Here is a 24,768-nt window from a genome sequence, read left to right as displayed (position 1 = left end):
GTGTTAGAATGCAAGAGGCCCAAAAGTCCAGATTCCGAAGTATGAAAAGGTCAAGAGTTGATTGCTGAATATGATCCGATAAAGACTTTCTACTTATAAGAGATGTGAAGAAAGGAAGTATGTTTCAACGATTTGGAAAGGGATTGTGCAATGTAAGGAGCTCTTTGTGAGACATTCGAGGTGGATGGTGGGCAAAGGCTATAAAAACTATGTTTGATTTCATGAATGATTAGGCAATATAGCTTTCACATTCCAATGCCCCTACCCGTTAACGAGGTGGTATAAGTGAGAATGAAAGCTTCCACGTGGTGATTAGGGTGTTGAGGTGCTACCACCATGACCCAGTTTAATAATAGAAGATTCACAAAACACAATTTGACGGTAGAAGATTCCCTAGAAACTCAGATTAGTTTGGATGCAAATTATAGACTTGGGTAGCCAACGCAAGTGTGCAGGTTTTAATCTTGAGAGCGGCCACTTTGTATATAAGCCAAAAGTTAAAATTGTTTCAAAGCCACCCCACCTGGAACCCTGATTTGATGGGACCAACACCAAGTTACGGCCCTTTACTGTTGAACGTTGCATATTTCTTTAACGAGTGTCTATCAAGATAGGGGTCACACTGTCTATCATTTATTCAGATTCTATGTAATTCTTGTGCTGTTTTGCTTTGTTTTGATAATAAATTCAGTAATTCCCATCTTTATAAAGAGGCGAATGATAGGGCAAACTTTTTAGAAAAAAAAGCAGGGCAGGGTGATTGTTTTTTTATTTCTCCGTTAGCGTTGTAACTATGTTGTTGTTCTTTGGTGATCAATAAAGTTACGTGTACTTGTCAAAATAAATAAATAATAAATTCAGTAATTTTTGTCAAAAAAATAAAATAAAATAATAATAATAAAGCCTGAGAGAGAGGCTTCAAAATTCCAAATTATGAAAATGCCCTTTGAAACCCTATAAAATCAACAAAATGCAACATTCACAACCACCGCATACTGTATTTATTTACAACCCCAATTTCACAAAAAAAAAAAAAAAAAAACGCAAAATGTCATATCCTCACGTGTTCCCACTCTAAAAAAAAAGGAAAAACATTATTGCTCGGTGCTGTTGATCCCTAGAGAGAAGCACAACTGCTTTTCGAACCCGTCACACCTCCCGTGGCCAGAAATCCCATTTCCTGTGACTTCGCCCTCTGGTAAACTGTACTTTCCGGCGACGGGGGCCCCGCTTTTGCTGACGTGGATAAATGCAGAGGCCGCTATGGCCTTGAGGACAAGCAAAAGCCCCGACCTATTAAAGCACCAGAGGCCACCGGAGAATGACGTGTGCTCCCCGGATTCCGACGGATCCCGGCCATCTCCGGCCAAATGGATGCTTCTCCCGGCGCTTTCCACCGCCATGATTACATCGGAGAACGCCTTAGCGCTTGCGAGGGAGCGAGGATCGCCGTTGATTGCGCCGGAAAATGATGACACGGCGGCTGGGGTCGTGTGCAGGTGGGGGCTAATGGCCCCGCGAATTAGTGCTTTCGCGATGAGCTTTGAGACGGCGGAGAGCCTTATCGCCCGTTGGATTTGTTTGGTCGGATCGGGTTCCTCTGTTTGTGTCCGTCCGATTAGGGCCGCTATCTCAGGCCCTGATGTACTCCAAAAGTCAGGTGCCACATCTTTCCCTAAAATGACAAAATGCCCTCGATTAATTAAAATTTTAACTAATTTTTAGGCCGATCTGACTTAGCCGAACAAAAAAGGCTTTGATCCTAGTGATCCTAAGAGAAATTTAACTAAAAAAGTGCATGATATAATATATATATTTTTTAATTGAAACATTTAGAACAATAATGTCATAGTCACTGTAGTTTTTTTTATAAAATGAAACATAAATATAGTTTTTTGTGCATCATAAAATTTAAAAAAGTTTATTTTAAACTTTGAATCTGACCAATAGGACACTGCCCAATTTCATATCCAAAGAGTTGATGACAACCTTGTATTAAAGGCGTATAGTTTACATTATATACTCTTCCTAATTTATATGCCATGCATTGGTGGCATAGACTATACTTTCCTATATTAAGATTATTTTCGCCTCATCAAAGTGATTTGGTAGTCTTTGAAAGTCAAAACTAATGTGCCAGGGCAGGGACAAATGTAACGGAACGCCTATTCATTGCGGCAATGGGAGGGCACCGTAATATCAGGGGCCTAACACGGTAATATCAAGGGGCTATAAGTTCCACAACGTGGCATCTTGAGTTCTGTATTTGTACCTCTTGCATCACACCACAACGTGATTTCTTGAATTAAAAAAAAAATCTAAACCAAAAATGCTTACCAATGCCAATATGACACACCACATCCCTTTTCCCCGTTTGGGTATTGCTCTTATGGTCCAAACTTGGAAGTTTGTTCCAAAACAGCCATATTAACTAATATTAATTTTTAATTTAATTTAGCTATTATATATAGTTTGTCAAAATGTGTATGCATTGGTGTTTGCACTTATTATGTCCCAGAATTTATGGTGCCATTTTCTAAGTATAGAACAAATAATTGTAATAGGACACAAGCATTAACAAATGGTGGGCCCCACTCTCTTGATAACCATCCATTAATGGATTGAACGGTGTAACTCAATCCAATCTACTAGTGTTTCCATTGGTTCATAGTATTTCACTCTTCCTTTTTTTTTTTTCGTTCACTCTTGTGCCTATGGCATCTCTTTCTCTCATATTCCAATTTCACTCTACTGTCCCTTCTCTCATCTCCTTTCCCTATTGTGATTTTGAAAGGATTATATATTATCTATTAGATTAATATGGATATAGAAGAAGGATAGATTCAATATTTTATATTTTATATTTTATAATAAGTATAGGTATAGTCTATGATTTATTTCTACTATTATCATATATATTTATCTATTTAAGACAAATTTGTATATTCTGATCAATAGGATATTCTGATCACTAAGTCTCTTGAGATAAACCTAAGAAACTAGGATTGATTTATCTCAAGTTACTTGGATGCTTGAGCTTGAGTAACAATTTGAATAGCAATGCATATAATGATCATCTATCGTGAGGCCAATATGGTGGCCGACACTCTCGCTAATATAGCCACAACTTTTTTTTATGCCATCATTTGATGCACTAGATGGCCTAATTGTATTTCCCGCCCTTTCCTTCATGACGAAGCATAATTACCCTATTGTAGGGTTGTAAATTTATGAGATGCGTAATTTTCGTCCTTTCCTTCACGACGAAGCATAATTACCCTATTGTAGGGTTGTAAATTTATGAGCTGCGTAATTTTATTTTATTTTTCATGAAAAAATGGTTAAGAGACCATCTCCCCCACTTACCCAAAAATAAAAAAGCATACAATGATCACATGCCCTTAATTATATGATCATGAATATAATTATTGTCCAATCAAGGCATGAACGGTGATGGAGGGAGAGAGAGGAACCCACCGAAACATGAAATGACCCGATTCATGGGCCCATTCTCTCTATCACCATCCTGCCCCCACTCTCTCCATCACCATCTCTCAGTTGATTGGATGACAATGATGCAATAATGTATACGAGTCATGATGTAGTGTTTATATGTACATTAAATTTTTTTTTTACAAGGGCGTCACAAGCATCATTAGAAATTACATTTGGAATTGGGAAATCCATAATGTGTCATTGTTTAGAGTTTAGACACTTTTTTAAATAGTGTGAAACACTTTAATTGAATTTCACAGTTAAAAAAAAATAAAAAGAAAAAAAGAATGTGACCTCTTTGTTAAAAAATAAATAGTTGGTCTCCTAATATACGATCTCGAAATTTTTAGCATAGAAGTCCTTACCCTTAAAGGCTTGAGAAGTGTCGTTGTAGTCACAAAACCTCTTCAATTGAGCCTCCAAGCTTTGAAGCATTTCCTCGGCTAATGAATTTTCAGGCAAATTCAAACCATAAAGAAGCCCCTGCAAAGAGAAGGAGTATTTGCCGAAACCGACCTTTGAGACCTTGACGTCCATGGCTGCTGGCCATTGTTGGTCACCAACCAAGCATGCAACCATGGCAAGAGAAGTCTGGTTTTGCTCAATGAAACGAATGACAAAATCACCAGTGCGAAAGGGGATGGTCTCATGTTGGTTGATTAAGAGAAGTTGGGCCCCTTGTACCCGAAGGAGCTCGGTCTCGGAGCCGGAGGTGATTTCAGGGGGGCTCTCGGCAGTGGACACGCTCGAGTCGTCACCCATTTGTAGAGAGAGAGAGAGAGTAAGAAGAAGCTAAGACCACTGAATTCTATATCCCAAAAAAAAGAAAAGAAGCAAAACTGCACCGCAAAAGTCTGAGACACCAAGTCGAGAAACAGGGGATTTGAAACTCACGGGACCACAAAACAGGGGATTAACACAGAGAAATGTAGGCCTTGAGGTTTGATGGAGACTAGAGAGAGTGTGTGTGGAAATGGGTATTCTGGGTTGATGAGGATCAGATGGAAGGCAGAGTCTAGAGAGAGAAAGAAGGTGGGAAATGGAGATTAGAGAGAGGAGTGGTGAGAGGAAGAGGGGATCGGGTCAAAAATATATGGGGAGAGGGGGGGGTAATTGCGTGTCGGTGGTGGACTAATGGCGTGGTTTGCATGCGACGGGGTAGGTTTCTTAGAGGTGACACTTGGCCCATACAAGGCTCAGACTGCAGTGGCCGCATAGGGGGAGAGAGGCTTCAGGCTAGAGAGAGATATTACGGTTTTAGTGAGAGAGAGAGAGAGAGGTTCAGAGATTTCGGAGAGGATTAACGTGGACGGTAGTGATTGAGGTGGGTGGGGTTAGAGAGAGAAAGTAGAGAGAGAGGGAATGAGAGTTGGCGAGTGTGGAGAGAAAAGTGGAGAGAGTGTGCGGCATGTAGGGTTAGCAGGATCATATGTGGTGTTTGTGGCGTGAGGAGAGAGAGAGAGTAATGAGTGCGCAGATGGAGAGCAGGTTAGAGAGAGAGAGGGAGAATGGAAGAGAGAGCAGGTTAGAGAGAGGGAGTAATGAGCACGCAGAGAGAGAGAGAGAGAAAGAGCAGGTTAGAGAGAGAGAGGGCAGCGCCAAGGCGTGCATCGGAGTGGCGGACTGCAGGGGAGGTGCCTAACATTTGGCGAGCGTGGCAGGTTAGAGAGAGGAGGTCAGAAAGAGAAAGGGTGTAAGAGAGATAAATTATTAAAAAAAATTAAAAAAAAAACCTAAAACTACATTTTCTATAAAATTTACCTCCACCTCAATTCTTTTTGTTATTTTTTATTCAAAATAAATTTTCTATACAAATATCCCCTACAAATAAAAAAATAAAAAAATATCTAAAGCACCCCCTCTTATTTTTACCTTACTCAAGCTTCTCTCCACTGCATCACTAAAATAACGGCTCTGGTATTGTGTAAATGTGGTCCGGTAGTAGGGTTCCAGTATTATGTAAAATACAGTCTAACAATAGAGCTCCGGCACTGATCCTGCAATTGTAGCCTTACTGGTCCTGCAATTGCAAAAGGCAGTCCGACCATTGCAAAGAGTGGTCCAACAAGAGATATTAGTGGATTTCAGGACTCTGGTACTATGCTAAGGATAGTTTGACAATACTCAATTTCGGTTCAATAGCTGTTTCAGAGTGGTCTGATACAATATGATGGTGCGCTATGACAATTTGCTACTGGGTCCAATAATCAACCATTTTGTTTGTATAAAAAGAGCATTTTTGTCTAAAAAAATTGAACTATTTCTTTTAGGGTATTTGCATAGTAAGTTTGTTTTGGTAAAAAAGTGAGAAATTTTTTTTTGATCGGGTTAAATTGCCTAGAAAGCGTAGTATTCCGTTTTTTTTATTTATAATTTTCCATAAATTATTCAAAAAGTTAATGGGCAGTCAGTCAAAAGTGAAACAATTCAAAATAACAATGACCGGCTGCGATAACTTAACTCTCAACGGTTTAGAGAAGAATCTTTTTTGACGTTATAACAAGTTCTTTTTGTACGTTATCAAGCCAATTGGCTCCACATAGGTGACCAAGAGCCAAGTGTAATTAATAGTCTTCATGGTTTACAGTTGGAAGAGTTCCATAAAAAATTGTGGAGCACGTTAGGGCTGGCATTGCCCTAGCCTGGCCTGGCCCTATTCCCCTAAGGGCGTTGAAGCCCCGTCCGTCTGGCCCGCTTCTTTTTTTGTGTATGTTTTTCGGGAAGATAATGTGTTGGTAGATTTTTTTTTTTGTCAATGAGGTACCTTTTTTATGAGAAAGTTGTCTCCGACTTTGTAATTTTTGTTAGCTTTTTTTTAATAAAATATCTAAATTCCTATAATAAAAAAAATTACAGAAAAATAATGCAAAAAAGATAAAAAAAATAGGTATCGGGCTTGGCATGGTCTAGCCCTATCAGTCATATTTCATGGCTCATGCCCTAGTTTTTTAAGGCCGGGCTTGCCACCCAATCCATTGCCACCCCTAAGCACGTATACTATGCGCTCTCGAGGGTATAGTGTACTTGTACTTCCTTGTTCAAATCAATCTATTTGGGAAACATAAAAGGTACAATTAGGAAGTTCTTTTTATGAAAGATAGTGTATGGCTTGAAGAGGTCACATGCCTAAAATTTAGGATCTTAAAATTAATTTTAGATGGAGTTTTACATAAGCTAGTAAATGGACATTGTACTTCGTGGGAGTAGAATATCTTTTGGTGAAATTGAGTGAGAGAGAAGATGGCTAGGGTTTGCAACCGTGTACTATTGACGTAAGGTACACCTCAAAAACCCTTTAGAAGACAATTCTAATATTGAAGAACCCGACTTTAGAGAATCCTCAAATTAATCATTTCGACTTTGAGACGTGTAGATATAAAGAAAAAAAGAATTTCAAATCTAAAAAATAACAAATCTTGTAACAAATTATTTGGACAATTTATTTTCAATTATAGATCTATTCGATTTGAACCATTTTTTAATATTTAAATTTCAAAATTGAGGATAAAATTACGTTTTAAAACCAGGTTTATGGCTAAAAAACTACATCTCTAAGTAAATTTTAAAAGGGAAAGGTTTTTATGCTTCCCCTGCAGCATAGAAGTTCTATCCTCCCCCTACCATCCAACCGTCCAATTTTGATCAAGAAAACCACTCACCGTTTGATCTTAGATCCAACGTCTCAAAGTATTTTAATTTTAGTTTTTTTTATACAAATTATATGAATATGAAATTTAGTATGTGCCATCTTCTCATTGGAGCGCACCTAGAAAAAATATTAAAAATAATTTTTTGATAAATTATAATGACCAAAATACCCCTTAAAACTTTCAAAGGTATTTTGGTCATTTTATTTTATTGGATTATATATATATATATATATATATATATATATTTAGCTAGTGTGAGTTTAATAGAGGAATGGATATCCAAAATTTGGTGTCACAGTAGTTTATAGAAAAAAATTAAAAATAAAATAGTGTAGAGACGTGACATTGTGATTGGAACAATCTTAGCCTTCCATTCAGAATGGACGATTGGATAAAAAGAAAAATAGAACTTCTATGTTATAAGGAAAGCGTATAAAGCTTCCCCATTTTAAAGGTACCCTTAACTTCTAGAGGGCGCCTTATAGGAATGGCCACTTAGCCTCGGTAGTTTGTGTGCCGGCGCCAAAACTCGATGTAAAGGCATAAGGAGTTCTATTCCTACAGTTAATACGTCCAAAAAAAGAAGAAAAAAAACAAGGAGGGCACTTTATGGAAACCTCACCCACAGGTTAAAGGCCATGCAAAAGTGCATTCTCTTTGAGGTAATAAGCACAGCTGTAAATTAGTTCAATGGTTCAAAATGTTAAAGGCCCATCAGAAGTGAACTTGAAATAACAATGAAAAAGCTATATCTTTGTTCAATGCTAAGAGTAGGGGTGGTAATGTGTCCGGTATGGGTCAAGTCCGGTTGGACCTAGGCCCAGACCCGAATGTATTCGGGTCTAGGTTATGGATCCGGACCCAATCCATCGGGCCAAAATGTTGGACCTATAGCCATACATATCGGGTCCCGGGTTTGATCAGGTCCATTGCCACCCTCACTATGAGTTTTTTTATTTTTTTTGGCTCTCTTTACCATCATACACCCAAATCATTGGCAACAAGGTCGCAATCCGTTATTAGATTTTAAGTTGTCTTAATTGTCGTTTAATAGCTAAATATGATTATGAATTCTTACTGTATACGATCCTTAATACACTAAAACAAATAGGGCTTTGAAGTGTTTTATCTTCAATAGTTTACAGGTATAGGTCGAGTCCAACCGAACCCAGACTCAAACCCAAATAGTATTCAAGTCCATATTTTGGACTTGGACCTGACCCGCCAAGTCCAAATATTGGATCTATGCCCAGACCCATTCAAATATATCCAATGGGTCCTAAGTCGGGTCCGAGTTCATTGCCACCCCTAAGTATAGAGCACATGTCTTGACACTCACTAGTGCATAATGTTAAGTAAGAGATAAACAAGATAGAGATCTTATAATTGGAGGGTGTGAGAAAAAAGAGAGCACATAAAAGAGAAACTTATGTACTGTCCATATTGGATTGGAAGGCGTACGAAAAAAGAGCGTATAATAAAAAGAAAATTTATGGACAAAAAAAACGCACAACAAAATTATGCTATCATCAAACGGAATTTATATCATGCAAACCAAAACAAATATACGGTATTTGAAGTCTTGGATTGAAATCTTGGCCAACTATTTGTTATCCCAAAAAAAAAAAACAGGAAGCTCTCTCTCCAAAGCTATCGGAAACCATAGGAATAATTCGCCAGAAAACCTCCATTAATGGCTACCGTCGACTGAAAGTTAGTAGAGAAGCCTCTGTTTCTAGGGTTAGGGCTCATGGTCCCCTCCCCGTTTCTCATAAACTCTGGCGACCTTGTCGGCCACAATTCGGAGAGATTCGCCGGAAAATCATTGATTTCTAGAGTGGAGAGGGGACGAAAGAGGTATACAGACTGTGAGAGAGAGAGAGATAGGGAGGGCTTTAAAGGGACGAGGGGTTTAGGGATACGGGTGATTATTTGGGGGGATTTACTACGAATTGCAGCAAAGGGGACGAGAAAGAAAATTTGGGTTGGAGACGGCGTACCCGAGGTAGCAGAGAGAGGATCAGGGCTTCTCTTCTCTCTTTCTCTCTCTACATCACGAGAAAGTGAATCAATGGGTTTTCACATTCTCTCTCGAACCCCGTTTATCCACCCACGAAAAGCAAACCAGTGAGGTTCCAGAAAGGTCTCTCTCTCCACGAAAAACAAAAATGACAGAGAGGCTCCAACTCTGCCGCTCTCTCTGTCTCTCTACACTAGAAGCAACACAGTGGAGGGTTTGACACTCTTACTACCACCATTGTCCTTTGCCTCTTTCTCTCTCTACTTCTCCAACCCAAATTTTCATTTCCTTTTCAGGGATCCCTCTTTCTCTCTCTATTTCTCCAACCCAATTTTTCCTTCTCGTTTCTCTCTTCTCTACCTGTTTTGGGTTTGATGTTTCAGGCCTGCTTAGCAACGTTTCTCTAATGGGATATGGGTTCTAAGCTTTTTCTCTCTCTTCCAGAGCAGTGAAAGGATGGTTTTTGAAGTCCGAAGGAGAGAGAAAGTAGCTGCGCTTCCCTAGAGAGAGAGAGTACCGTGAAGAGCCTAGAAAAATTGGCATCCCACTTCTCACAAAAATAAACTTTGAAAAAAAAAAAAAAAAGGGTAAAAAATGTAATAATGATACATATGCGTCGCCTGAGAGATTCGAACTCTCGCGGGGAAACCCCATGTACTTAGCAGGCACACGCCTTAACCACTCGGCCAAAGCGACTACTGTGTTCCCTACCGTCCACTAAATTTTAGATATACAATAAATCTCTGAAAAAAAAGACCCACCGCCAAAATTTTTTCACATAGGAACCTTCCGGCTTTCACAAATCTCCACCACTTATCACCGAAAAACCAGTTTCTCGCCTTCCTCAACGGCCGGATAATAATTCCCGGCGAATTCTCCTGTGTTTTTTGGCTTCGATGACCTTTTTTACCCTTCAGAAATTCCCGTGGTCTAATCTCCCTACTCCGAAAAATTTACCCCTTCTTCCCTTCACTTCCTTTCTCGTAATCTTGTCAACTGTACTACTCTAGGTGCATCCAAACCCAAATCTGAATCCCAAAACCCTAATTCCGTTCAATAAAAACCCTAAAGTAAACACTAGAATCAATATGCCTTAGGAATTCCTCAAGAAAAAGCCAAGAAGATCGGTATAAATAAAAGAAAAGTATGTAAAGTGACTATTTACTTTTAATATAAGGTGATCACAACCATTATTGTCCATCAAATTTCAAATCAAATTGCTATAAATTTACACTAAACTCAAAGCTCAACAAAATAATTTTTTGAATTTCATGACACACCCAAGTTGTCCAATTGGACATCTAATGGTCAAGATTAATTGTGAGCTCCTTGTACTAAAGATAAATGATATCATAGTATATGATCCCAATAAACAAATATGCGATCTAATATAGGGTTTTGGGCCTCAAGAGCCAATTGGCCCGGTTTAGTAAAGTTTTTTTTATTTCCTTTGTAAATTTTTATTTTAGTAGTTAATTATTTTTACTAGGAAGATTGGCCAATGCCGCCGATGAAGGGAATTGATCCATCGTGGTTAATTAATCTCCAAGTGGCAATGCTATCATCCTCAAGCATCTCTATAAATTCTAATATTAACTGATTTTATGGCATAGAAATTAGAGAGGATTTATAAAACGTATTTTTAGGTTTTTGCTGCTATAAACAATTTTAAAAATAAAAAACTCATTATAAGAATATTTGACATTTAAAAGTTGCAAATATTATTTACACTAAAAAAATTTAAAATCATAAGAATTTTAAAAATTACAAAGTTATTTAAGTAATGAAAAATTAAATATGGATACTTATTACTTCGTTTTGTAGAAAAATAGTATAATTTTGTATAATATTTAACAATTCAGTTTAATAAATTAGGAAATTTTGCAAGAAACTCGTCATGGCCTATTTTTGAAGGGTGTGATTTTGTATAAAGACGAGGCCCTAAACAATCAAAGTAAGGCGCACCTTCATAGAGTGTCGAAAGATGTTGTTTCAATATTGAAAATATTTGTGGTTGCCTAAAAAAAATATTTTTATCTCTAATTACAAAATTTAACCTTAAAAAATAGTATAGATCGAGCAAATATATGAATACTTTAAAATAGTGAAAATTGATCGTGATCACAACCACTCTTCTCCATCTTAGAAATAGATTTTTAAAAGGGGACTCATTTCTACATAGACTCATAGCAACCGTGTCCTCCTCGGAAAGACACTCAGTTATATGGTTATATTTATGTTAGAGGTTCTAGAAGGTTAAGTTGATGGAAGTAAATGAAATAGGGAAAGTTGGAAGTACGGGGGAATAATTTTCGATTAATGCATATCCAACTATGTTAAAAATATTGATATTCTGTTTTGGGGAGATGATCATGTAATTCAAATGGTGAGAGAGAGGGATATAAGAGCAAATTATGTCCGTTAGATCTTTTTTTTTTTTGGTATTGGTTTTTGTTTTCTTTTTATTTTCCTTTTCAACTCCACTTTTTGCTTTCCTTTTTTTGGTGAAACATTGAGTCTCCCACTATTACAGCCATCCATTACATAACAGGAAGGGATCAGCCCAGTATAAGCAATTTTTCAGTTATGTGTACGTTATTTATGGGGGTGGCAATAACCTGGACCCAAACCCAGGACTGGGTCCAAATATTGGACCTGAATACTTTTCGGGTCCTGATATAGGTCCATGGAGTATTTTTTTATAAATAGTATTTAATATATAATATTTAATTAATATTAAAATAAATATAATTATATAATTATAGTTATAATATTTAAAGGGGGTCATTTGTATAAGGTTGCAACATTAAACAATTTAATTAAGACACACCTCCAAATATTCTCCTAAGATGTAATTTGGGTATAAAAATTCTTAAGATTGCTTGAAAATCTATTTCCAAATTTAATTATAAAATTTTAACCTCCAAAGATATTCAAATCAAGTAGATCTATAAAGCTATGAATATCTTGAAAATGGACAGTTTAGATAATGTGTTGCATTTGCATTATTTTTGGGACTAGAAATCTTTTTCTTTTCTATATTCGTACATCTCGATGTCGAGATGATCAATTAGAGGATTTTTCAACACTAAAGCAACGTTTTCCAATAGATGTTTGAGGTGCAACTTTAATTCTACATTTTAAAGTTGCAACCTTATATAAACTTTTCTCATATTCAAATAAGGGTTATATTAGGATGCTTACATTATAGTGCATTTTATAATTGTACTGAATCAATTTTAGACACTTATATACGATTATTTTGTACATGGAGCATTTTCTTAATAGGGGTATTTTTGGTAATTAAAAAGGGTGTGACATCATCCTTATGGGGGTGTGCCATACAATTATAAAATGCTCTATTGTGTGAGCAACCTAACATAAATATATGTATATATTTCATACAACATTTAAATATTTCAATTTGTTTTTTTGGGGTCGAGTAATCCAGTTTGGTCGGGTATGGGTCCGAGTCTAATTGGGTCCCATCACCGGATCTGGATCTTGACCCGACCCGACCCGATGCCACCCTAGATATTTACCTCTACACCATTAGGTATTCCACTCAAAGGAGGAAATGTACAATATGTTCCCACAAAACACCAAATACGCACTATTTTGCTTTTTCTCGGGAAAGATGAGACGACACGCTAGGTCTTGCTCATGAAAATTGGGAGGACGTGCATGAATGCTTAGTCGCTAGGGTTCTTCTCCTTGGGAAATTCATTTTTGAGTGAAATTAAACATGAAATTTGCACAGTATGCTGCGTGTATCACCAACTAACCCTTTATAGAGGAAAAAACCGTTGGGGGTATAAACTGTTATCCATAGAAGCAAGCGGCAAATTCTTCCCAACCCTCACAAATTGAAGATGGATCATAGAGTTGATAAACATGTATCGTATTGTTTGTGTGCTACATGCATATATATATATATATATATATATATATATATATATATATATATATATATATATATATATATATATATATATAGGAAAAGTTTATATAGAGCCGAGGCTCCAAACAATCAAATTTGAGCCTACCTCAAAAATTTCACTAGAAGAGGTTGTTTTGATGTCCAAATATCATCAAATCGATCATCTCAACATCAAGATGCATGGACATGAGAAAAAAATCAATTTCAAGTTTTGAAAATAGTTTATTTTGTAATGCAATTTTGGACTGTTAATCTTCAAGTTTTCATAGATATGTCGATCTACACTATTTTTAAAGCTTTGAACTTTATCAATGAAGATGAAAATGTATTTTAAAGCTATCACAAAGATTTCCAATATTGAAACCACATTTCTTGATACTATTTGAAAGTAGACTTTAATTTGATTGTTTAGAGCCTAGGCCCTATACAAACTACACCCTAAACAATCAAATTAGAGCCTATCTTCAAATAGTGTGGAGAAATATGGTTTTAATAATGGAATCTTTGTGATAGCCTTAAAATATATTTTTATCTCTTATTATAAAATTTAAAGCTTCAAAAATAGTGCCGACCAGACAAATCTACGAGAACTTGAAAATTTTGAAAATTGAAGGTCCAAAAATACATTACAATATGCACTATTTTCAAAACAGGAAATCTATTTTTTCTCATATCCATGCATCTTGATGTTGAGATGATCAATTTGAGGATATTTGGCAAACAAAATAACCTCTTCTAATAAAATTTTTGAGGTAGGCTTTAATTTGATTGTTTAGAGCTTCAACTCTATATAAACCTTTCTCATATATATTTTGATGATCCAACTGTGTAAATTCATTTGAACTGAACATATTTTCAATGTTACGCCAATTTATATAAGGAAAAGTTTCATGAGGCAGGGATCACTTTATTACAATTGGGGTCCCCGAGGCATAAACCATCCATGTTAAAGATCAAGGTACATAGGTGGTCCATCTAAAAAATTGAAATTCATGATCCAAATATTTTTTTGATAGAATTTTTATTTTTAATCTTCCAAATTTATTTGTTTTTTCATATTCATGATCTCCATATTAGAGATTACGTGTCCTTAAAAATTAGGTCAAAAAATCCATCTCAAAACAAAATTTTTAAGAGGTGACTTTATTTCTACATGAACTCATAAAAACAAGAGAAAATTACAAAACACCCTAAGATGAACTATAAATGCAACTTACCCCACGCAAAGTTTTTCCCACACTTTTTTCTCCCAAACAACCTTTCCTCACAAAAACCCCCCAAGATAAAAAGTTCTAAATTTTTGGATGGAAATGCCCTTCCCATACAAACTAAATGAATTATTGATCCCAAATAGAGTAGTGTCGAAGAGCAGTATACTACTGCCGGAGTGGAATGTCAAGAAGCACTGTTGGAGCGCGGTGCTACATTGCCGAAGCGAACTGCCGAAGTGTGTATTTTCAATACCGGAGCGCATTCTCAGATTGCCGGAGCCGACTGCCAGAGAGTGCAATATCACTGCCGGAGCGATGCGGTTAGACAAAGCACTGCCGGAGCGCACATTGTGATTGTCGAAGCACGCATTAGGACTACCGAAGTGCAGTCCTCCATTGCCGGAGCCCAAGGCCGTGTGAAAAGAAACGAGGGTATTTTTGTTTTATTTTATGTTACTTTTGGGCTGGGGTGATTTTTGCGAGAAATGGTTCTTTGAGGGAAAAAAATCTGAAAAAACATTGGGGTGGGATAAGTTGGGTAGATGGTCCATTTTGAGGTGTATTTTGTAGTTAGAAACAATGTCCTTTATTTAAATCCATTGTTAATTTGAGCCACAACTTGTGTCTTCAATAAACTTTCATATTCCGTAAGATGAACAAATGGTTCATTTTTACACAATTATCCCTAAAAGAAAACCAATAAAAAATAACAAAAGAAGTCATAAACATAAAAGAAACTACAAACAAATACTGTTTGCACTGATCGTTGGGGTCAATTCTCAAAAAATCACTTTTATTTCATCGCACCATCAGAATTATCTTCTCTTGGCGGTTTTCCAGCTGATTCTGATAGAAAACCGGCAGGGTGAACCTTCTTCCCTAGTCGGAAAATTCCATGGCTTTGCTTCCCTTTAATGGAACGTTCACCTTTGCTGCTGTCCTCTGCTTCCATCTTCTTGAGCTTCTCTGCATACAACTTCCTCATCACATATGCTTCAGCTAGACCGCCTGAAATAGAAGCCATGGCTGAAAATTCACTAGAAAATGGTTAAAAAATATGCAAAAATAAAGAAATTTGGGGTCCTATACAAGGTTTGTTTAAGAATTGTTGAGAGGGGGGAGGAGAGATTCAGAAATAGTGAACTTTGAGGAACAGGGTTTGTTTGTGTGAGAATTGCTGAGGGGAGGGGAATTTATAGGAATGTAGTTGACTTGGTGAGCACGCTTTAATTTTACTGTTGCATGTGTCACACATGACGCCTTTTTTGACAAAGGAATGAGTTTTCAAATGCCTTCATGCTTGGGACCATGAATAACTGTTTAGGGGGGGGGAATTTATAGGAATGTAGTTGACTTGACGAGCACGTTTCAAGTTTATTGTTACAGTTAAAATAAAAATAAAAATAGTGTTGAATGTGTCATTCATGACGCCTTTTTTGTAAAAGCAATGAGTTTCATATGCCTTGGGACCATGACATATATTGCTTTTTTTTTCTTGGTAATGAATGTAGGATCACTTTTGGCTCGAGGGTTAGAGTTGCCTATGGCTCATAGCTTTTTATTTTTAATTTTTATTCTATAAATCGTTTTAAATCAAAATTTGGGGCATATATAAATCTGGTAAGGGTGCACATGATAAAAATAAAATAAAATTTGGTGATAAAAATGTACCTGAATATCTCTGAAAATTATAGGAGCATTTTGATCATTTATTTATTTATTTAAATTTTTTTCCAAGCTTGCCCTAATTTTGTGAGGGGACGGCAAAAAAAAATAAAAAAATAAAACAATATTTGACATGACATTGTGGTGTAAACAATTATAACCGTTCGATTCAAATCGAACTACTAAATAATGGACCACATATAACTTATACGTTGTTCGGATCGCATAGAAAGTTCACCCTTTGAAATAATGGTACACGACACTCTTGAACCTCAAAAAAAAAAAATAATGGTACACGACACTTATAAGAGAGATGATAGGAAGGTACGGAGGTTTGAAAGAGTTGGAAGTAAATGAAATTGGGAAAGTTGGAAGTATTGGGGAACTTATTTATTAGGCAAGAGCAGAGCAGGTGATTTTCATCTACACTATTTTTTAAGCTTTAAATTGTATAAATATACAAATATATTTTAAAGCTATCTTAAAGATTTTCAGTATTAAAATCATATTTTTTGACACTACTTGAATGTGCATTTTACTTTGATTGTTTAAAGCCGGCTCTATACAAACTGCACCCTTTTCTAAAATACACCCAGTTTGAACTAACATCTTAGATCATGAACCGACCAGATATTGAAGATCCAAAGTCAAGACTTTTAAAACTTGAGTTCGGAATCATGAACGTCTTAAGTTAAAGATTTTGTTACCACTTCAAGACTTTTAACATGAATTGAGATCTTGAACAATCCGAGGTCAAGAATTCCACTTCCCATTTTGAATGCTTCGGACCTTTAAAGTCCGAAATCAAAGTAATTTGGAAAAAAAAAAAATGAAAAAATAAAAAGGAAGAAAATATGATTATGAACTTGAGACCGTTGCAGGACTGCGTGCATGACCATATCTTCAGAGAGATAATAAGCGAAAATTATGGCCATTTGATCTTTCCCCATTTTTTCCCGTTATTACTTTTTGTTTTCTGTTTATTTTCCTTTTCAACTCCACTATTTGCTTTTCCTTTTTTAGGTGAAACATTGAGGTCTCCCACTATATTAGCCATCTGTTACATAACTGGAAGGGATCAGCCCACCATTTTATGAACCTTGATGCATTCAATTATCTTGACGATATGGGTACGATATTTATAGGGTTGGCAATGGACCCGGACCCGACTTCCGGACCCTACCCACGTCCGAGTATGGGTTCAAGAATTGGACCCGGCGGGTCTGGTCGTGGTCCAAATATTGGACCCAAACATTATTTTCAGGTCCGGGTCCATGTGGACCCAACCTGAATAGTGTTTTTATATAAATAAATATTTTAATATATAATATTTAATTAATATTTAAATAAATATAATTATATAATTTTAGTTATAATATTTAAATAATGGGCACGGTTTGTATAGAGCCTAGGCTCTAAATAATCAAATTGCAGCCTACCTTGAAATAGTATCGAGAAATGTGGTTTCAATACTGAAAATCTTTTTGATAGCTTTAAAATATATTTTCATCTTTGTTTATAAAGTTTAAAGCTTAAAAAATAGTGTAGATCGAGAGACCTATGAAAACTTGAAAATCTTGAAACTTGACGATTCCAAAATACATTATTTCCAAAACTTAAAATCTGTTTTTTCTCATGCCCATGCATCTTGATGTTGAGATAATCAATTTGAGGATATTTGGGCATCAAAGCAACCTCTTCTAGTAAAATTTTTGAAGTAGGCTCTAATTTGATTGTTTAGAGCCTCGGCTCTATATAAACTTTTCCCTTAAATAATATATGTATATATATTTAACATAACTTAAAAATGTTTAAATATACTTTTTTTAGTTTTGGGTCGGGTCTAACTGGTGTTCCTAGATATTTTCTTCTACACTAATAGGTTTTCCGCTCAAAGGAGTAAATGTACAGTATGCCCCACAGAACACACTCAATACGCACCATTTTCCTTTTTTTTTGCCCAGGAAAAGTGATAAGACACGCCAGGACTCGAAAATTGGGATCGTTAGGCTGCTTCTCCGTTGGGAAATTCTTTTCGCGAGAAATTAACAACTAATTTTGAACAGTATGCTACACGTATCGCCAACTGTACCTTTATAGAAGAAAAAACCGTTGGGGTGAAGTAATAAACTGTTATCCATAGAAGCAAGGGAGAAATTATTCCCAACACTCAGAAATTGAAGATGGATCATATGGTCGATAAACATTTAGCATATTGTTTATGTGCTGCATGCATCGTAACATCATTTTGATGCTCGAACTGTGTAAATTAATTTGACATATCATATTTTCAATGTTACATAAAGCATGGCCAATTTATTTTAGGAAAATTGTTTCAGTGCGGCAGGACCGCATTTCTATATTTACGGATCCCGAGGTATTTGGCATCTATCTTAAAGATGGAGGCAAATAGGTGATTTATCTAAAAAAAATTCAAACTAACGGTCCGAATGTTTTTTTAATAAAATTATTATTTTTAATTTTTAAAATTTATTTATTTTTTCATATTCATGATCTCCATGTTAGAGATTACATGTCCTCAAAACTTAGGTCAAAAAATCCATCTCAAAAATAGATTTTTAAGAGGTGGCTCATTTCTACGTGGACTCATAGAAGCCGTATACTTTATTTAAATGTTTGTTAATTTGAGCGACATAAATATGATACAGAATCACAACTTATGTCTTCAATAAACTTTCATATTCCATAAGATAAACAAATGGTCCATTTTTACACAATTGTCGCTTAAAGAAAACCTATAAAAAGAAGAAAAAAAAGATTCATAAACATAAAAGAAAATACAAAAAAATATTGTTTGCGCTTATCGTTGCGGTTCATTCTCAAAAAATCACTTTGATTTCATCTCACCATCAGAATTATCTTCTCTTGGCGGTTTTCCTACTGACTCTGATAAAAAACAGGCAGGGTGAACCTTCTTCCCTAGTCCAAAAATGCCATGACTTTGCTTCCCTTTAATGGAACCTTCATCTTTGCTCTTGTCCTCAGCTTCCATCTTCTTGAGCTTCTCTGCATACATCTTCCTCATCACATATGCTTCAGCTAGACTGCCTGAAATAGAAGCCATGGCTGAAAATTCACTAGAAAATGGCCTATAAAGATGCAAAAACAGAGAAATTTGGGGTCCTATAAAAGGTTTCTTTAAGAATCTTCAGAGGGGAGAGGAAAAGATGCAGAAATAGAGAGCTTTGGGGTCCTGCACAAGGTTTGTTTGTGTGAGAATTGTTGAGTGGGGAGGGGAATTTGTATGAATGAATGTAGTGACTTGGTGAGCACGTTCAATTTTAGTGTCCAATGTGTCATACATGACGCCTTCTTTCAGAAAGTAACGCGTTTTAAAATACCTTCATGCTTGGGAAAATGACATTTATTGCTTTTTTTTATTGGTAATGAATGTATGGGACTTTAGGATTGGACCACTTTTGGCTTGGGGGGTTAGGGTTTATTCATTGAGAACAAAGAAAAATAAATAAATCTATGGGCCTCATTATACCTATTGGAAATGTTCTCGTTGAAAAAAAATCTCTATGTAGGAAAATCATCTAACCAACCCAGTACTTTAAAATTTGGAATAGAGGGTCGAATCAGTCACCCATTAATTTTGAGTCGAACTGACTCGATTAATGACTTGGCTTGGTAGACCAAACCAACTTACTAGAAAAAAAAAAAAAAAAGAAAAAAAAAAAAGAAGAGGGAGGAAGGAAGCACAAGAAATTGTAAACAAAATATACATAGTTAGTTTAGTATATTTAAATAAACTTTAGGAACCAATAAATCATTCCAAAAAAAAAAAAAAGGTTTACAATAAAAGGAGAGTCAAGAATTCCTAATACAATTTTTTAGCCCATTTGGCCGAGTCCCGAGTTTGGGTCAAATCCAAACCCTTGGCTACTTGTGGGTTCCAGTTCAACTCAATCGATTCCAAGAGTCAAACCCAAAAATTTTTGAGACACGAATCCAATTATAGGTTGGATTCAAGGTATTAAATAGCAAAGTACTATATGAGAGGCAGACATGATCCAAATATTTTCGACGATACCTAGGTAGGTTGTTATCCTACTTGATCATTCACTTTACTTAAATTTTTAGGTAAGGAAAAATTATGGATACCTTTTGGAATGTATTTTATAGGCATTCAGCTCTCTAAATACTTTTCATATCACACCCTTAATCCAATTACTGTTTTCTTTTGCTTTACCTCCCTCCCCACTCTACAGGATTAAAAGGTCAATATATTAAAGATTAAACTACCATTTCAAGAGTTGGATGTTTACGAAATGCATTCCAGGTAGTATGTATAATTTTCCCTTTACATAACAAGTAACTGTAGTGCCATTGCAAAGAGAAATCAAAATTTCAAAACCTGCAATCATTTCATCCTTTTTACCTGGGATCTAAGAGTGCCGGTTTCAACCAATAAACAAGGAAAATAACGATGACTTATATGTGAGCAATAGAGTGCGACATGCACACAAGTAGGCACGGAATGTCAAAAGGGCCTAAATCCACCTTTATTAGCTATAAACAGGTGCTCTTGTACTTCCCCGTCTCAAGGGCTTGAACGATAGTATTATATAGCCTTTTAGTATGCACATACATGCTCACCCTTCATTTACATGGCCACGCTATAGTTGCTTTTGGGTAACATGTTTATATAAACCCTATTATGCACTTATTAATTACATGACTTAAGACCTAAACCAACATTACTGCCTACCACAAGGTGTGAAAGTTAAAAGCCTATGCCTTGCCATCAATTTGGCCCCAGTCATGGCTCAATGTGGGAGTCTAATGGTCTAGCGAACCGACTCCATGGATCAATGAGCCCATATGTGCAAATTAAATCATACATGGCCCATTAATATATACTCACTAATGTGCATTTACCTTATCTCACATGACAATTTCGTCATTACACAAGCTCATGTCTAGGCCAATATACCTACTATCATGGCCCGCTGGCTGCTTGTATTTTGGCTACGGGGGAGACTAGCGAGCCTCCCCTGGCGCCTCAGCCAGCCTGCCTTGGACTGAGCTTGCTCCCTGTATTTGCCAAAGGCTATGCCTTGAAGGCTCCAAGCACCTACGTCCAGGCTCTGGACACGCCTCAGGGTCGAGAAATTTAACACAACTCCCATACTTGAGGGAAGTATGGGAGCTTTGGGTCACTGATGGCCAGCGGTGGACAAGGCTCCCTCGAGGTGCACAATCACCTGTAGAGGACGTACAAAGGGATGAGAGGGTGTCTGAGAGCTGGCAAGCACCCGGCTTGAACTTAGACCCACCTTGGGGGCTAATGTCGCAGGACAGCCTTAAAGGAATGCTAAAGACCCGGCAACGTGGAGCTCACGGTGAAACGGCTAGTCGACATGGCATAATGCCCCTGATGTGAAGCCAGGTAATCAGGCATACAAAAGGGAACATTTAGACAGCATGGTATAACGCCCAGAGACAAGACCAGGACGACCTAGCGTAATGCCCCAGGCCGGGCAGCCAGGCACATGACCAAGACAACCTGGCATAATGCCCAATAGGAAGCAAGGCAGTTCGGTGCAAGATCAGGACGACCTAGCATAACGTCCCCCCCAGGCAGCCAGACGCACGACCAGGATGACTCGTCATAATGCCCCGCCGGGCAGTCAAGCGTACGATCAGGATGACCCATCATAACGCCACGCCATGCCAGACAGCCAAGGGCACCGGAATGACCTGTCATAACGCTTCAGCGTAACTGCTCAGGACATGGGCAACTGGTTGCCTACCAGCTGCCCATGACCCAGTCCAGATGGGTGCATGAGCACCACGTGGCTTAGGTTTGAAATGTAAAATAGGGCTATATAAACGCCAAGCCCATACCCTTAAGGGGGTACCTGTGGCAGTATATATAAAACAAGCGTAAAGCTTTAATAAAAGGGTGTGGTTTGTATTGAGCCGAAGCTCTAAACAATCAAATTTGAGCCCACTTCCAAATAGTATTGAGAAATATGGTTTCAATGTTGGAAAGTTTTGTGATAGTCTTAAATTATATTTGCATCTTTAGTTATAAAATTTAAAGCTTAAAAAATAATGTAGATCGATTAGATCTATGAAAAATTGAAAATCTTAAAATTAACGGTAAAAAAATACGTTACAAGATGAACTATTTTCAAAGCTTGAAATTCATTTTTTTCTCATGTCCATGCATCTTGGTGTTGAGATCATCAATTTGATTATATTCGGGCATCAAAATAACCTCTTGTAGTGAATGTTTTGAAGTAGGCTCTAATTTGATTGTTTAGAGCCTAGGCTCTATATAAACTTTTCCCTTAATAAAAACAGGTTGAGGCCCTTGATCCAAACTTGAGTGTGTGCTGGCGTGTGTACTTGTGAGTGCCCCTAGTCCTTAAATCAGTGTGAAGTGGTAGGCCGAACTTGACTTGTAAAACTCAGGCTAAGGGTCAAGGCGGCACGGTGCTAAAAAAAAAAAAAAAAAGACCCGTGACACCTACCCAGGTGCCTGGTCAGCCACATCTTACATACCCATATCACGTGAGGCTATGTTACTGTGAGTGAACCACCCAAGCCTCAGCATCCTTATCAATTTGCACATACCATCTTGCCCTAGGTCTTGTACCAGGGATCTTTGATGCTATCCCACATGTGAATGCACAGGCATGACCGGCCTACATGGATCAGGCTAATCTAGATAAAGAAAACCTTGCTTCCATAATCAACATAAATGAAAATTTGGGTGATCCAAGTTTTTTTTGGCCATATTCAAGTGCAAGATATGGTTGGTAGGTTCTCAATTCCTTGGTGGAATTTTAGATAAGTCCTGCTGTCACAACCGATAGAGACTAAAGCATCAACCACTCCATTTGTTGGGATGCCCCATTGTGAGCTATCTGTGGCATGCAACTGGCTTTTTGGTGAATCAGCCTCTTCATTTTCCATGGCAATTGACTATCGACCAGACAACTAAGTTGTAAGTGCACAAGCAGAATTGCTTCTTGATCCCTAATTCATGAACAATTGTTAGAATTTTTTGAATGTTGTTAGGTGGCTAGGATACAAGTGTTGGGCACTTGTCAAATCATCTTTTAGTGGTACACATTCTCTCGCGGGTGCCGGGCCGCCGCTTTGCAATATTTGCTAAACCTGCACCTAAACGTCTCATAGGAGGAAAGAGGTTGGGTCGTGATTGTAGTACCCCCATACCTAATTATTACGTTGAGGTTTCTAGTCCTGTTAAGACTACCCACTGACACCTTCAAAGAAAAGCTAACTCCTTAATTTATACGAAAAAACGAGTAGGGACTGTCTTTCCCATTGAATTACCTTAAAAAAAAAAAAAAAAAAAAAAAAAAAAAAGTCATATAGAAAAATATATAGTTTTCTTACTAAAAACCCTAATAATGGTTGACAAATTTATTTTTATCTTTTGTATAGATTAGTGGATATGTGAACACTTGAAATAAACAGTCCTGAAAATATATTACAAAAAAAATCCATTTAAAGACCTTGAAATCTTTTTCTTTCTGATCCATAATCCTTAAGGTTGAGATTATCAATTGCCATATTTTTCAGAACAGAGGCCGTATAACTTTATAAAGCTGTTGCCCCATTCTATTTTGTCAAAGAAAGGAAGGGGAAGTTCACCATAGATGTCTTGCTGTGCACATTCTATTTTGTCAAAGAATGGGGAAGTTCACTATATTTATAAAGCTGCCTCCCCATTCTATTTTGTCAAAGAAAGGGGAAGTTCACTATATTTATAAAGCTGCCTCCCCATTCTATTTTGTCAAAGAAAGGGAAAGTTCACTATAGATGTCTTGTTGTGTATGGTATATGATGCGTATGTTCCACTCTTATGTTCCCCATTACTACTTATCTCCACCATTGATGGTGATGGCATGTCCCTGTGGAATAAAACTACACATGTGCATGTTTAGGTTCCGGGCTCTTCAAGAAATGCACCTACTAATGAATTCAAATGCCCCATTGTTTTTAGTGAAAAGTTGCGTAATTATATAACCTCATACTATAGCTTTCTAAGACGTATTGTTTCAAAAGCTGGTTATCTGGATTTGGGAGTCCGTTAAAACAAACCGGTTTTAGAGTATTGGCGGGTCTTCCAATTTTTTTTTTAGTTTAGTTAATGGTTTTTTAGGTTCTATTGAATCTCCATAAATCCCTTTATTAATTAATTATTTACTTTTTTAACATCCCTTCTTGGGTCATCGTTCAAACCAATGGTTTAAAAAACGGATCGGTGACCCGGATCGGGCTTCCAAAAAATCGATCGGGATCGACGAATCGGCGATCCGGATCGGGAATCGGGTGAATCGGTCAGAATAAAGCTTAAAAAAAATTCGAAAAAATTATTAAAATTCATTATAAATATTTTTTTTTAGGAATTCAATAAAAAATGAGGGTACTCCATTAAGAATTTTCATGTTTTTGAATGAATATGCGAATATTGATATGGTCTTTCCCTGCATGAACCGCCATTCAGCATTTAATTTACAGTATTTCGTGCTCATCCCTACACTGTTGCTGTTGGGACTCGATATGTGAATAATATGGCTAGGATAGGGTGGCCTCAGAATCATCATCTCTCTCGTTTTCTCTTTGAATAATATGGATTAAAAAAAAAAAAAAACAAATTTTCAAAAAAATCGATCATGGATTAAAAAAAAAATCACAAATTTTCAAAAAATTCTATTATGGATTACAAAAAAAAATTCGATCATGGATTAAACAAAAAAAATCACAAATTTTCAAAAAATT

General features: G+C 36.8%; 1 protein-coding gene, 2 long non-coding RNA genes and 1 other non-coding gene across 4 annotated transcripts; 1 reads left to right on the top strand and 3 right to left on the bottom strand.

Moving 5' to 3' along the window:
• Positions 1–917: 917 nt before the first annotated feature.
• Positions 918–5,387, bottom strand: LOC18422138 (uncharacterized). The gene is made up of 2 exons (XM_006826966.3): positions 3,861–5,387; positions 918–1,675 (listed from the first exon to the last, which is right to left on the bottom strand). The coding sequence occupies exons 1-2, from the start codon at positions 4,255–4,257 to the stop codon at positions 1,095–1,097; spliced, it is 978 nt and encodes a 325-aa protein (XP_006827029.1). The 5' UTR covers positions 4,258–5,387; the 3' UTR covers positions 918–1,094.
• LOC148782603 (uncharacterized) lies at positions 1,104–2,481 on the top strand. The gene is made up of 2 exons (XR_016054904.1): positions 1,104–1,660; positions 2,141–2,481. It is a non-coding gene; the product is annotated as an uncharacterized LOC148782603 (long non-coding RNA).
• Positions 5,388–9,779: 4,392 nt separating the features above from the next.
• TRNAS-GCU (transfer RNA serine (anticodon GCU)) lies at positions 9,780–9,861 on the bottom strand. Its single transcript has one exon. It is a non-coding gene; the product is annotated as a tRNA-Ser (tRNA).
• Positions 9,862–18,662: 8,801 nt separating this feature from the next.
• Positions 18,663–21,287, bottom strand: LOC110007093 (uncharacterized). Its single transcript, XR_002280640.2, has 2 exons — positions 20,887–21,287; positions 18,663–19,050 (listed from the first exon to the last, which is right to left on the bottom strand). It is a non-coding gene; the product is annotated as an uncharacterized LOC110007093 (long non-coding RNA).
• Between the last annotated feature and the right edge of the window lie 3,481 nt (positions 21,288–24,768).

Source organism: Amborella trichopoda, chromosome 4, assembly GCF_054954075.1.
Source record: "Amborella trichopoda isolate Santa Cruz 75 chromosome 4, AtrichopodaSantaCruz75HAP2 v2.0, whole genome shotgun sequence".
Classification (NCBI taxonomy): Eukaryota; Viridiplantae; Streptophyta; class Magnoliopsida; order Amborellales; family Amborellaceae; genus Amborella; species Amborella trichopoda.
The sequence above is the reverse complement of the archived record's forward strand: the minus strand, read 5'-3'. Positions and strand labels throughout refer to the sequence as shown.